Source organism: Ciona intestinalis, unplaced genomic scaffold, assembly GCF_000224145.3.
Source record: "Ciona intestinalis unplaced genomic scaffold, KH HT000016.2, whole genome shotgun sequence".
NCBI classification, from domain to species: domain Eukaryota; kingdom Metazoa; phylum Chordata; class Ascidiacea; order Phlebobranchia; family Cionidae; genus Ciona; species Ciona intestinalis.
In genome coordinates this window covers 45600-60315 of record NW_004190338.2, presented here as the reverse complement: position 1 = coordinate 60315, position 14716 = coordinate 45600, and the positions used below count along the sequence as shown (strand labels likewise).

Below are 14716 nucleotides of genomic sequence, written 5' to 3'. Positions count from 1 at the left end.
AATGTTTTTTGTTTGCTACCAAATGGGACAAGAAAATAGAATAAAAGTTGTCCCATCTTCCCCCATACTACTATGTGTTTTACTGTTTTCCCTAATCTAATATAAACTCGACGGCTTTAAAGAAAATCAGAACAGAGTATAACTTATAACAGATGCCCTTATTAGATGCAGTCTTATATACCCTGCCGTATTTTATAATCAGTTTGAATTATTTTTGTTGTCTCAGCTTAGCAACTGCGGTAGAGTGTACACCACCTGTGCTTTTGCCCTTGTAAATCAGACTAGATGGCAGGGTTGGTATTATAAAGCTACCATGCGATTTATTTATTACTTCCTATGTTCACAAACAAAATCTCTGTTGCTGGAGAGGCTCTCCCATAAATCCGGCTCATGTAGCGGGCAGGTATGAATTTTATGTTGTAATACCCGTATAGCTTTATTATAACTGGGACCCATTTCTCCCAACAACGAAGGTAAATATCTCTGCCTAATATCATTGAATTGTTAGAGACGATTGTCCTGCCTTTACTGAAAGGCTAATCACAAGCACAGAATACAGGTTCTCAAACTTTTATTTACACAGCTCGCCAACTTTACAAGCGGGGAATAGCGACTCAAACAATATACGGTTAAATCACGGGCGGTGAGGGTTGAAAAATCAAACAGAGAACGGATCCTTCGCCAGTGCAGCGAAACATTGCACCCATTGTCTTCAAAATGATTGCCGATATAACTTAACGTAGGTCTGTTGGGCACATCTTATATAGAGCAAAATAGGCATAGCACAAAACACACATAAAAATGTATACTGACACGATAAGAGTATCTTGTAACTTTTCCCAATAACCCCAGTCCCTTCCAAAGCTGACATTCTAAATCCGAAAGAACCCGTGCCATCTTAAGATTTGAACCCAATATTGCCCCGACTGATCCAAATATAGGTGCCATCTATAAACCCTATGTCTGAATGGATCATACTACTGATGCGTTATTCACTGGGTACAGTCCACGCCTGTAATCACATCCGAATTACTGGCGCTTTGAAAGCATGGGCTTGAGGGTTTTAAGCGGAAAGAGGGGATTAGCTGAAATAGAAATGAACTTACAACATGGTTTTTGAAGGGCGCGTTTGAAAGGTTTTATGTATACATGGGTGTATATTAAAGCAGCGTGACTGCTGATACACACTTTAAATATAGGTCGCTTGCCGGATTTACTATATGAGTCACTTCGAAAGGAGATGTACAGCTACTAAACGGTTGAATACTGACAGAAATAAAGCAAGCGAGTCCACAGTGGTTATTTCGGCGAATGGGCGAATAAATTTATACTCTATAAGCACGAACTTCTTCGCAATGCTCGGTTATTGAAAAATGGCGCTTATATCCGCCGTCAGGCCGCCTCCACCACATGAACTTTAACGTTAAGGTACCGTGTGTTTGAGATTAAAGGTAGAAGTTTGTTTGGTATATAAGATGAATTCGACGATCACGTGGAAACGTCCGGCGCCGATCGCTTGCCCAAAAGACCTGCTGTACGGTTGCTCTTTTTGCTCTTCTTCCTCTTCCCTTTTTTACGCCTTTTATTTTTCTTATTCTTATTCCGACATCGTTTTGATTTTCGTCTTTTCCGACAGCGGAGCTTCTTTCTCGGTCGCGAAGGCTCGACCGGGGAAGGCGAGACTATCTGCACCACCGCTGCTGTAGTGTTTAGCGGAACCATTGATGTCTGGTCCGTCGGTCCAGTCGCAATCCCAGGGCGGGATGGGACCAGCACGACCGTCGACTGACTATCGTCAAAGTCAGGGTGAGGTTCTGACACCACCCTCCTTGGAGTTCCATCCACTCTAACCCCGTTGTCCCACGAATAACCGGATACCCGGACCCAGTAGATGTAGCTTGTGAACGCCCAGCCAGGACACACCTTATTCGGGTTGCTCTTCATCCGGATGATGTACTCGCATCCTCTTCTGATCCGGTCGCACTCGGACGGCCAAGCAGTTGGTCGCATAACCCTGGCAATAAAAAGATGATCGTGTGAAATTACATCAGACACTCGTGTTGGGCATGGTGCCATGAATATGCTTTAATGCATCCCATGGGAATACACATATAGATCTTAAACCACACGCTTGCGTATGCGTTACCACAGACCGCAATAACGCTCAGACAAATCAATGACGGAGGTGAGAATATAATTGAATTTTTGGGCATATGACAATTTTAACCGGACTGTCTTTGTTCGCCCTTCCTCTGGTCAAATTTCCACGCAATATTCTAAGTTCAGGGACGGGTTAAACAACTCAATGACACAGGAATTTTATCTCAAATTTACTTCAAGTGGTTTTTAAGGCGTTCGTTCGTTTGTTTACGAACAACGCCACAATATTGCTTTAGCAAACAGACTAAGTGGATGTTTCTTGAATGTATTGTCCTGCTGTGCAGCTCGGTAAGCATTCCGGCCGATAAGAGTTTTGGGTAACAAGCGCACGGTTTGTTAGCGGTATCGAATAAGCTATATTCCAAGTGTTCAATCACTGCGACTTATCAGTAGCTTTTGTCGTTCGAACCGTGCTTATATTGCATTTGTGTTTGCCTTTAATTTCTGCGTTAATGAAGCATCGGGGCCTAAGGAATTCGGGCGGCATTTCGCGGCCGAATAGCCGGCGAAACAAACGTCTTCTTGTCCGATGTACTTACCAGCTCGACTTTACGACTTGTTTATTTACGTGAGCAAACAGTTTCGCCGGGAACGAACATTAATTCTCGGCTATTGTTTTGCGCACAAGACTGGCTTTGTTAGTGCATCTTCGCATAACGAGAGATGGCGATTAAACAAACACCTCGCGACCTCCACTTCAAACAGCTTCGAATTAAATCGCGCGGATTAGAAAAGCGTCCGTGTTTTCGAGCATTGAGCAAACATTGCAGTGGCCAAGGTAGTTAAGCATTTGCCAATAATCGGCCGACCAAAAACCGTCAATAAAACTTCACGGTGTCCCTGACAGCTCCGCCTGGCTTCCGCGGGACAATGGGCCGCCTTGTGACCGAACAAAGAAGCATTCTAGTCTCTGCATTGGCTCGTAAAAGGCGACCCCGAACTCTGCTCCTATATACCTATGCGCCGCATGTGAATTGATTTTTTTCATGCCGCGTGTTTTACGTTCACGTGTGACAACTTTGATATTACCATAAAACTAACAACCAGTTTGAATGCAATCGTGTGTTGTCTACACGAAGGACAAGTGCGTTCAACGGAAAATATTTTCTTAAGCCCCCGAACGCCGGAAATGCCTTTTCTGTTGCTTAAACCGCCGGAATTCCAAAAGCTGGTAAAGTCTTTTCGTCTCCATAGTCAAGTCCCAATTTTACGCTTTCAAAATCGCAAGCAAGTCGCACCTACGAAAGCAAGGTATTTGCATTTGCCCGAAACCCGCATTCCGCCAAAGGACCTTACGCGACGTGCGACCAAACAAATTGTGAGATGAGTATTTAATATCGTGTCGGCAAATCCCGCCTTAGTTTCTTTCAACACATTCATATAAACTACCACTGAACACTCCTATTATATTAATCGCCAGCATAGAATTCGTCTTCGTTCTTACGGTGTGAGTTACAAGGCTTAGCTATTACGACTATATAGTAGGATGGGGGAAGATGGGACACCTTTAACACATAATGTCCAAATATCATGATCGTGATTTAAACAATTAACAACGGTCTAAGGAAGTCGTGAGGATACGGTTTAATAATTCTTTGAATGTTCTTTGTTTACTACCAAATGGGATGAGAAAATTGAATGAAAAGGTGTCCCATTTTCCCCCCTCTTACTATACATCAAACAATAAATGTATGGTTATGCTGCGCTTTTGATTCATTTAAATTATGCTCACGCCACAGGCATAGTTCATTCTAACTCTTACACAACTCCCGTTTAAAGCAACCATTACGTTATAACACATTTTACTATAATTTTTCATTAAATTTTATGACATGTATTTGGCCAAGTTGAAATAAAATGCTCTTACGTTCTACATTCTTCGAACAGATCACCATCCAGTATCGTACACTTGCATGTCTTACAACCGTCAACTTCTGACTCCGTCCATTCATGATTTACATTCTCCCACGTACAACTCCCTGCTGAAATTTCAAATAACATTTTCATTACTTTAAGATTTCTTTAATGAAGATTTACGCTTTGAAGAAGTGAATATTTGTATACGTGCTTGCGAAAACTCGTGTGTAAAAGTCTCCTAAACGCTTTCTCGGTCATAACGATCTTTTAATGCGCAGTGCATTAATTTCAGGTACACGATCAGTAAAAATTAAATGGTTTTGTAAAAGCGTCATCTGATACCTGAAGAGTTACGCTGATTTGTATTACAGCCGAATTTGTTCCGCTGTGGCGTGCTTGGAAAACTGATCGCATGAGAGTTTATCTTTCGAAAATGTCGAGTGTTTTGACTTCGCTGCTGGAATCCAATTAACATGGATGCCGTTTGCGTGGAGTGGCATGCGAAGGCCTCCCGAATAATGCCAAGTACACAATCAAGATTCTTGCTTTCGTAAACAGTCATTCGCGCCGTCATAGATGATCGGTTTTTGTTTTCGTTACGCTCGATCGCGCCTGTTGACTTACCGTCATCAGCTCAGCTGCACGTGTTCACCTGCGCGTGACGAATCACTCAGATAACGCAGGGTTCACGGCTCAGCACTCTGTGGCCACGACAGTCAAATCTTTTGAGTAAACATAATCCCGTTTGACTTTAACGAGCATAACGTTCAACGTCACCGCTGTTAGTCTAAACACCATTTGTCGTTATAATTCGCGGCGAACAACCCTCATTTTCGGCACCCGCCTGCCGGGAAAAGTCGCTCGATGTTTGAGCTTGTCTAGACATCTCACGATTAAGGAAGTTTTCGCAGGATTTTTCACAATTGCAAGTCGAATTCAAACGAAATCAATCAACCCAGTTTGCGTTCTATGTCCGCCGAACAAAAGCGAAAAACCGCTGGTCTCACAAAAGCTGTCATTCCGTCAGGCATAATGCTGAATATCTGATAAATGAGATCCGATCCATTCAATTAACTCATAAAAGCTGCAAAGTCCGCATCGCAGGCTGACACGCGCAGCAACCCGAACAGGTGCGCGCGCTTATAAAATCTTAAGGCAGTCCGGAATTTTCATATCGCCGATTACAAGATCCAGTTTCAACCGCACGAGTTTTGAAACTTCGCGGAGTTTGCTCGTAGGTCTTGGCAATAAAAGATCGCTGCCTAAAGATAAAATGCACATCAAGCTTGCAAAGTTTTCTACAACAGCGTTACTGTGAAGGGTTAAATGGCCGAAAACGCTATAATTGTACGCTTGTCAATCACGTTTATTTCAGGCCAAAATAAAAACAGCTCTTCGTTTCCAAAAACCGTAATATTATGCACACAATGGTGCCTGCTTTTACACGCATACGTGCGGCTAAGATCACTCGTGAAACTTACCGGTGCCTAAAAATATTCCCCTCGCTGTTTGATTGACAAGCAATAAACTTAGAGATGATTGACAGCTGGCTTGCGTATCTGAAACGAAAAAAAATTTATTATTGTAAATTCCGACTAATAGTTTATTTGCATATTAAGTATGTCTGTAATATTGTAATTGATTTCTGACCTGAGCAGATTAACTGGTTTCCCGTATTCTTGTGGCATTCCCATATCGTTGTTTAATTTCCATTAAAACATCCAGCTAAGATAAATCTCTGTCAAAAAAAATGAATTATGAATTTTTCAGTTATCGAGTAATGTTTTTGGAAATGGCGGGAGTTGGGTGATTTTTTCTCGGGTTAGGAAAAACAAAATTGCCGATGTGTTATACCACATTATTTCTACACACCGCCCCGATAAAAAGGTATAACAGTTCTAATAAAAACATAGGTAAACTTAAACGCAAAATAATAATACAACACACGCGCAGTGACTGTTTGACACAGACAAACTTATTATACCCTGTTAACCATATTCTGTTCTGATGTAAAAACGCTCTAAAACGTTTTAATTATTTAGATAACCTTAACATTTTCACCTGCCCTAAAACTAGGATCGTTTTATTCTTTTAAAAAGTGTTCGAATACGAACTTTTTGATGTATTCTGTCTATTGTTAATATCAGTCTTTTTGCTACCGCCTTAGCCGAGCACCTGCGACTAAGCTCTGAGTGTCGTCGCCTCGTAGCGCGGCTTATAAACGTAGCGGAATGAAAAAAAACGTCTTCGTTACGTAATCGCTCAACAGAGAAGCGTTCTCACCAACTTGTAAACTTCAATAACAGCGATTTCTCTCCTTACCTCGTACGCATAGAGCAGCACTTGCACGGCTGCCTGGTTCTACTGTACTGTCGAGTCTGTGTACCAAAAGTTAAGTCATGTCTGGAAAGGTTCTCTTCACGTAATCTGGATTAAATCATGGGGTTTCGGGTGTCCAATGTCAAAAGGGCAGGTCGCGCTGGTGCATAGCGGAGTTTGGTCCTGTTTAACATCAGTCAATCACTTACGAGTGAAAAAGACGCAACCATGTCTACTGCTTTACAGAATAATAAGACCTTAATCCTGAGGTGGAAATAGCAACGCGTGGTATCATCAATCTACGCGATGGACCGCGCATGCCTAAAGAATTCCTTCTCCTTTTTAGATTAGAGTCCAGGATTTTGTTTTCCGGTTTGAAGGTGAATTTTGGTGAGTGATAAAAAGCACACAATGACGTCAATTCACTTCCCGATTATTTCCCAAGGGATAAATCCTTTATACCAACAGATCTGGTATGCCGTCAACCGGACGCATTTTTATAGAATGATTTACCTTATCATTGGCTGACGTCATCAGATAAGCTGCAACCACAGTTGGGGTTATCTGAGAACATTTTACACCCCTTTATAATCTATTCTGTACCAACTTAATAAACAACTGTCATATAGTTTTTACACACCGTGTTGATTTGTTCGGAGCTGGAGCATAATTGTTTTGGTGGAAAGTTATATCATTGTGGTATTAATTATAAACGGCAGCCGCACAAGATCAGAAGATGTTGCGGTCTTTATTACTTTTAAGTAGGTATCATAGTTTTGGAGCAACATTCGTATTATTCGTTTGGTGTTGCTTTAGTATTGTTTGAAAAGTGCGTAAAAATGCCTTTTTCACGTTAACTATTTATAGAGTCGTCATTAACTTAAATCCGAAAGTAATACTTTTTTAAGAGTTAAATAACTATGAAACTGTTGAATTTTCAATAGTTCTGGATTTAGAAAACGATTTAACTAACGTTGAGGGAAATTTTATTCCGACAGTTGTTTGTTGCTAGCTCGGGGACGAGAAAACTTATTCACGGATGACTGATTTGTGGTTAAATTACCATGGTACCGCGACGCCATTTGTTGGAAAATTTTGCAGACATTCGTCAATTTCCTTTCTTTTAGGCTTATAGTTTTAAGTTGTTCCTGAGCTCTAACAAGTTAACAGAGCTATTGCTATTAAAAGTTTAATGATTTGTTCGTTGCGACAGCAGCAAATGAAGGCAACAGGGTGCTAAACACTTAACATAAAGATGTCTCACAGGTATTTTTTGGCATGCGGTGCAATATTCTGAAGTTTTCCGATTATCATCGCTGATTGCACCAGGAATAATTTGTTTGGACGTGTAGAATTACAGTTTTCCTAACAAGGATTATGTTTTGTCAACATTTGTTAATCTATATATACTTGTGTTTCACTTTCACATACAATTGAATCATAAGTCATAGAACCCTTCAGAATCTTAAGCTTGTACAACCCCACATAAGCATGTTTGTCCTCATAGAATAACAGCAGCAATTAAATGTGTTTATATTTTAGCACTTATAACCAGCTTTGGAGGGAAGCTAACAGCACTATAAATGATTTGCTTGTGCAAGAGGTACCAGCTGAACCACCTAAGCCAGAAAAGGTGATTTATCAGTGAAACACTATTAGTCTTTTTGTATGGTAACTAATATATGCATGTAAGTGCTCATATATTTACCTTTAAGAACAAAGTTACCACGCAAAACATTATGAGCGTGGTATCTGTTGTAGGAGGTTGGTTGTCAATCGGATTATGCGAGTAAAGAAAATATGGTAGAAGGACAGTTTACTTTGGAGAGCCTAATCTTTTTTGGCGAATTATTTTTACAGTTTTTGGTGGTAACTGGTAATAGTGCAATAAAGTTCTCGAAATTATGTTATTAACATGATTTTACAATATTGCACTAAAATATGTTAACTCTATTTTGATAAGCACATGAACTGATGACTATGCAAAATATCTGATGCTGGAGAATGATAATATTGATGACATGTGTACCATCGGGCAACACACTTGGCATTATTGCTCCAACCCAGTGGTCACTAATGGGATGAAGCACCCTGGGTGTTGGGATAATAATGGGCCAACTCTTACCTAAATATCTGTTCCCATGATGTGCCATGCTTTAGTCCCTCACCTACATAGGATAATTGTTCTTAAGCTCTTACATGGAATGTTTTAAACAGGATAGACTCACAGTCTTCCAGAAGCTTGCAACACTGTACATAAAATATGTGCAAATATTCAGGAAACTTGAATCTTCATATGATCAGGTAGGGATGTGTTTAGTTGTTATATTTGAATGCCTATTATATGCACTGGCAGCTATATAAACAAGGAAATAAGATTGTAAGTGTTGGGTTGTTAAGGTTCCATGCTTTTTTTACCAGGAACTTACAAAAAGTCTGAAGTGTAATTATGTAAAATTAATTTAAAGCTTTTAAAATTTAGTTGTCACAGACACTGCACAGTAGATTTAGGTGTGTATGTGTTTTTAATATTTAAGAACCACTAGATCAGGCATCACTGTTTCTAAATTAGATGCAATATTATAAACCCGATTTGCGGTATATATTGCCCCAATGTCAGCTAAAGACAAATTTTGATGTAGTTATGGAAATGTCACTGGTGTATTTTTATTAGATCGTACATCCACAAAAACGTCGGATTCTTCGTCAAGTTTTAGACGGGACTATGGGAAGATTGCTTGAAGTTAAGGATGAGATGGTGAACCTGGAATTCTCAGAGTTTCATTATTTTGATGACATTCTTTCAGATCTTAAGCTGACACCTGTAAGTTGATACAGACATAAGTGTAATGTTTTTGATATAGACACCTAACAGCAAAGTAAAAGCTGTTTTAGGCATAAAGTACTAAAACACATGATGCTTAAAAATGTTGATTCCTGATTTTGTGATTCCCAAACATTACATTATGAATGAATGAATGTAACTTACCTTATCCTCGCGTGGCCGGAAAACGACAGTCGTTATCACACACGGGTTTAACACCTCGTGCCAGCTTAAGAGTTACCATGTATGTTACTTTGTGGGTGATTATTTGATAATTTGGACAACCCATTAGTGACCACTGGGTTGGAGCAATTGCCGTCTTGCCCAAGGACACATACGCCAACAATGGTAGCAGCATCGAGCCTTAAACCCGTTACCTCTGGGTTACAGGCAGGCGCGCTAACTACTTTGCCACGGCGCCGGACAAATAGATGCAGGGTTTCAATTCAATTGATTAGTTTTTTTTAGTTAAAAAGGAATTTTATCTATTTTTGTGGTTTATTTTAATTATTACCTCTTTAGAATGTCTGCGTTATAGTGGACAAATATGTTACTTTCTTTAAAATTAATCTTTGCTTGTGTTTTTCTGATAGAATGATATTGAAATTCCAATCCCAAAGTATTTTCTTTACGAGCGGAAAAAAGTTCTGCAGGACAGAGAACAGTTGTTGGGCAAGATTCTCTCCAAAATGGGACCCGCAGTGAAAGACTCGGTATTGTTATTTCTGTTAACCTAACAATAAAAATTGGGCCAGTACAGGCCTATTACCCCAAAAGGGTCGATTTTTGTATTTTATTTGATATTTTGTGAATTAAGAATTTCTGTGTTTCTTTGTGTAAAATAATTTTTTTGTGAATTTTTTTGGAGAGTTTGTGAAATAATAATATCTTCTTTGTGACTTCTAAACAGGACCGAGAAGCGAAGAAGATGTCGTTTGAGGAAGCGATTCGCCTCGTGCAGATCCATGAGCGTGCGCGGCAGGGGCGATTGAGAGCAAAATTCATGAGAGAGATTCGGCTGGAGGAAGAGAGAGAGAAGCTTGCTGCTCAAAGAGGAGCTCCTACTCTTGACCCTGACCTGGCTGCAACAAGGATCCAAAAGGTCGGCCACTCACATCTTTTTTAAACAAAAACTTTTATAGAAAATATTTTGTTTGTCTAATTTTTTTCTAAAACTTATTTTATCATGTTTAAGCATTTATAAGAAATTTCATGGATTAAGTTTGAAAATGTGGGTTTACTGAACTGTATGATGAGTTAAAGGTATATATACTTTGTCTCTGTAGATTTGGAAAGGTTTTGTTCAACGGAAAGTTACAAGGAGAGAAAGAGAAGAAGAAATGGTTTTCATCGGCATGGTACGTTACAATATAGTATGGTGGGGGGGTACATCATTTTTTTACTATTAAAGTTAGTTGATGTTCTATTTAGTTTTACTGTCCTTTAGACCAGTGGTTCTTTAACTTTTTTGTATTCTTTACCCTTTCAACAGTGATGCTTATCAGATTTACCCCCAATATGTAATATGGAGCTCATTTATTAAAAAGCGAAAACAACTAATTACATCAGTTACATTTAATTCGACGGATGCGATTGCCTTTGGCAACAAGTCGTTCACATTATAATTACAACAATTTTTCTGTCATGTCTACTGATATGGATTTTGATTGGTAGCTCATTTACCCTCTAAATACGAGGAATTTACCCCAAGGGGTAAATTTCCCCAGTTTAGGAAATGCTGCTTTAGACAATCCAATATCACATCTTTAGTGGAACAAGATTCAATTAACCTTGAAATGTTTTTTTTATTCCATTTCGCTCGCTTGTGCATAAACATAATTTTACTTTGCGGTTCTTACCACAGGTTCCTGGTAAAGAAGTAAAGACAAAGAAGATTACTCCTCAAGCATTTGCTGAGAAAACTGAGGTTAGATATTTGGTGTTTAAAGTTGTATACTGGTGTGAAAAAAAATTGTGTCTGCATTTTTAATACTGAGAATTGTATGCATCAAATTATTGTACTTAAAAGGTGTTGGGTGTTTTCAATTAAGGTCTTACTAGAAATACAAGTAAATCACATAGACTTGGTAACAATAAAAATGCAAATTCAGAAGTATCAGACTGTTGGTATAGAAAATGTTCTTATATAAAACATTTTTTTGGTGTTTTTTTAATCTATAAATATAAAATAATATTTTTTTCATGTAATATTTTTTTTTAAATTTATAGGCAAATAAGAAAGTTTGCTTTTAGGCTGACCGACATATCACACAAGAAGAGAATGAGGTTGAATACCAACAAGCGTTGGTTACGATAAAAGAGAAAATACGACAAGTAGAAGGTCCAGATATCAAGGAAACGATGCAAGATCAAATACGGCAATGGTTTATTGAATGCAGGTGACAGTAACTACTATTTAAAATTATAACATAAAAATAGGACTCATGCATTTTCAATGTACTTTTAATGTATATGTATTTAAAAAATAAGGAAAAATAGTAGAGACAAAATTATATTGTTTTTTTTTCGTTTTAAATTAATCTTTAACTTTTTTTATATCAATCTTAACAAATGGCACGCGAACCATTGGTATAAAAAGATGTATGATTTTATACCAGAGAAGAAAATGTATTTATTATATTATGCATTGTAGCAAAAGAAGCAAACTAAAATCATTTTGTATATATTTACTTTTTTTGTGTGTTTTGGGGTTTAATTTAAGACTATTGTTATTTGATTTTAAACTGCTTTTAGTAAAACACGTCATAAATAAGGCAGCCTTAATGCCAAGAACTCAAAAGTTAAATTTAACCTCTTTTGTAAGAGGCAAAAAACAACAAACGGCCATTGTAGTTTGGCTAATGGAAGGAAACCACTGTGAAGAACTGGAGTAACCAGAGAGAAGCAGTGGTGTCAGTTGTCTATTCTTAGTCACTTATGCATGGCACTGTCTGTTGGGTCAACTTGTGACAAGAGCTCATGCTGTGCCAAGTTTCACACGACAGAGAAACTTGAGAAACTGCAATCCATGCTGAGTTGTTTCCTGCAGGAAATTTGAATGCGATTGTTGTCAGTAATTCACATCCGGTTGCAGTTTGAGATGAAATACGGTGACTCCTCCACTCTCAGTTGGTGATAAATGACCGTATTAAACCAACTGACAGTTCAATAAATGCCACACGCTTCCTTTGGAACTGTGTAAGCTTATTTCGAAATTCTGGCACCCCGCAGCGCAAAAATGTCACTCAAGTGACTTGGAGGACCTGCTTCTATAATTGGATGCGATCTTTCTTTAGCACGGTACTTCAGCGCAGCGCGTGTCTGTTTACCACACAATTGCTTAATGGTTTACACCCCAGTGGCCTTTGTTGCGATGCATTCTAAAGGCACCGGAAGTTCAGAAAGCCTGTTCATGTTACACAGGAAACGCGAGTGGCATTTTCTCCCAACCCCTAAACTGTCAATCAAATTTTTTACACTATGACATCATAATATTTTGTGTCTGCAATTTACATGGAATATTGACAGTCATTAAAAATTAGATTGATTTGATATTTGTATGGCAGTTGTTTTGATTTGTAAATTTTTAGGAGTTGGTTTGAATTATAACTGCAGTTATCAAAAATATTTTTTAAACAGTTATTTTGGCAAAAATGAACATAAAGCTTGTTGAGACCAATATTTCGTTTGTCATTTTAATTCAAGAAGAACCCTAAGGTTAATTAAAAGTTATATGAAGTACAGATAAAAATGAGTTTACTTTTTTACTTATGTTTTGAATGTTTGTTGTAGAGATGCAACTGGGAAGTTTCCTGATTATCCTGATGAAGAAGATGGAGGATCAGCTCTTCTGTTTAGGGAGAAAACCCCAGAGGAGGTGGGAAAACATGTTTTAATATCTTATTTTTATTTTCACTTAATGAAATTTACCTCACATTACTATGTTTTGAAATTCACCTTGCATGAACGTAAATTCTTCTAAAGCTCAACTCTTGCATTTCTATTTTTAAGGATGCAATATTATTATTAAGAGTGTTTAATATGCATTAACAACTCCAATATTTGTTGAGTGGCTAATACAGCAGCTTTTTTTGGACCAGTGTTATATATCGCTGCTGTAGCAATTGCTAAATGCTGTGGTGAATTTCAATGACTCAGTTCTGAGAAAATTATCTTTTGCCTCTAGGTGGAGGCAGAGCTCAAAGCAAAGGAAGAAGACAAAGGTAAGAAAAAGGGAAAAAAGGGAAAGAAATCTGGAAAAAAGAGTGGCAAGAAGAAGAAGGGTAAAAAGTCTGGGAAAAAGGGAAAGAAAGGAAAGAAGGGAGATGGAGATGAAGAAGTGAGAGAATTATGTCACGAATGTTTTGAAATTTGCATATAGTAGTGTGAAAATGGTCATATTGTTTTGAAATTTTTCATACGGTAGTGCAGAAAACTAACACGACGTTTTACCCAAAATTGACATATGAGCATAACGTATATTGAAAAAAAATATATATCTAATTAGTTGGTTTTATATTTATGTCACAATATAAGAACCAATTTTAACATATAGTAGTTTGATTTTGACTTTGATAATGTCAAATCACTGTCTAGCATATAGAATCTTGTTCATAAAAGCTAGTATGGTTTGTTTATAAGCAATATATATTTGAAACATTTGGTTAACCATTGTGTAGCATAAAATGAGGCAAAGGGTCCAGGGATGCAGATGTGTTGTCTGTTTTCGTAAACGACCCATCAAGGTTTGTTGGGAAGTCCACACACAAGTAGTTCACTGCACATTTTAAGCCAAACTCTCTTCTAAAATATCTATATGAGCAAAATTTTTTCACTGTTTTTGCTACACATTAGGAGCCTTTTCTCTATTATTAAGCAATTGTGAACAAGAATATTAATTACAGTTCATTTTTACTATTCATCTTGTTCCTATTAATTTATTATAATTAGTTTCTCTTATACAACTTACAAAGATTTCTATGTAATTTACAAAACTTTTGTAATCTGCGTAGCTACCTGGCCAGGATTAATTCATGAATAGTTTAACTTCGTCTTCTTCAATTATAAAATCAGTTTCCCATAAAATTAGTTTCGTAAACATGTTTACTATTTTTTTCATTCTTGAATAACTTTTATGAGTAAATTACTCATTTCTCCAGTTAGGCCATACTTATTTGCCTTTTCGTTTTCCTTCTCTTTTCCCTTTCCCCATAAATCCTAATTATTTATTAGAAAATTTTCTTACAAAATTCTAAAAAAAAAGTATTTTGTATTCACGAACTAAAAGCAACAGATTAACTTTATTAAAACTGTTATTCAATATTTATCTATAAAAAAATCTTTAAACAGGAGGAAGAGCCAGGTTGGAAGATGCAAGAATCCAAGTTCATTCCTGCTGTATCAGAAGCTCACAATAACTTTGAAAGTAAGTTATGGCAACTGTGGCAATGAATGAATGAATGTAACTTACTTTATCCTCGCGTGGCCGGTGTCGCGGAAATCTGGTTCCCAAGAAATCTGGTACCCATCGGCTACTGCGCATGCACAGACACAATT

The 14716-nt window shown here is 37.8% G+C and overlaps 2 protein-coding genes across 2 annotated transcripts in view; one reads left to right on the top strand and one right to left on the bottom strand.

The window, feature by feature from the left end:
• Window positions 1-554: 554 nt before the first annotated feature.
• On the bottom strand, window positions 555-5684 carry LOC100185151. Its single transcript, XM_002129526.5, has 4 exons — window positions 5668-5684; window positions 5499-5576; window positions 4028-4142; window positions 555-2014 (listed from the first exon to the last, which is right to left on the bottom strand). The coding sequence occupies exon 4, from the start codon at window positions 2008-2010 to the stop codon at window positions 1489-1491; it is 522 nt and encodes a 173-aa protein (XP_002129562.1). The 5' UTR covers window positions 2011-2014; window positions 4028-4142; window positions 5499-5576; window positions 5668-5684; the 3' UTR covers window positions 555-1488.
• Window positions 5685-7416: 1732 nt separating this feature from the next.
• LOC100182784 (dynein regulatory complex protein 11-like) overlaps window positions 7417-14716 on the top strand; it is a 12800-nt gene continuing 5500 nt past the window's right edge. Inside the window, exons 1-12 of the mRNA XM_002129629.5 lie at window positions 7417-7602; window positions 7879-7969; window positions 8554-8640; window positions 9011-9160; window positions 9754-9873; window positions 10071-10262; window positions 10447-10518; window positions 11025-11087; window positions 11414-11559; window positions 12953-13037; window positions 13347-13499; window positions 14510-14585. Coding sequence (XP_002129665.3) covers window positions 7592-7602; window positions 7879-7969; window positions 8554-8640; window positions 9011-9160; window positions 9754-9873; window positions 10071-10262; window positions 10447-10518; window positions 11025-11087; window positions 11414-11559; window positions 12953-13037; window positions 13347-13499; window positions 14510-14585 — 1246 coding nt within the window. The 5' untranslated portion in view covers window positions 7417-7591. The remainder of the gene's footprint in view (window positions 7603-7878; window positions 7970-8553; window positions 8641-9010; window positions 9161-9753; window positions 9874-10070; window positions 10263-10446; window positions 10519-11024; window positions 11088-11413; window positions 11560-12952; window positions 13038-13346; window positions 13500-14509; window positions 14586-14716) is intronic.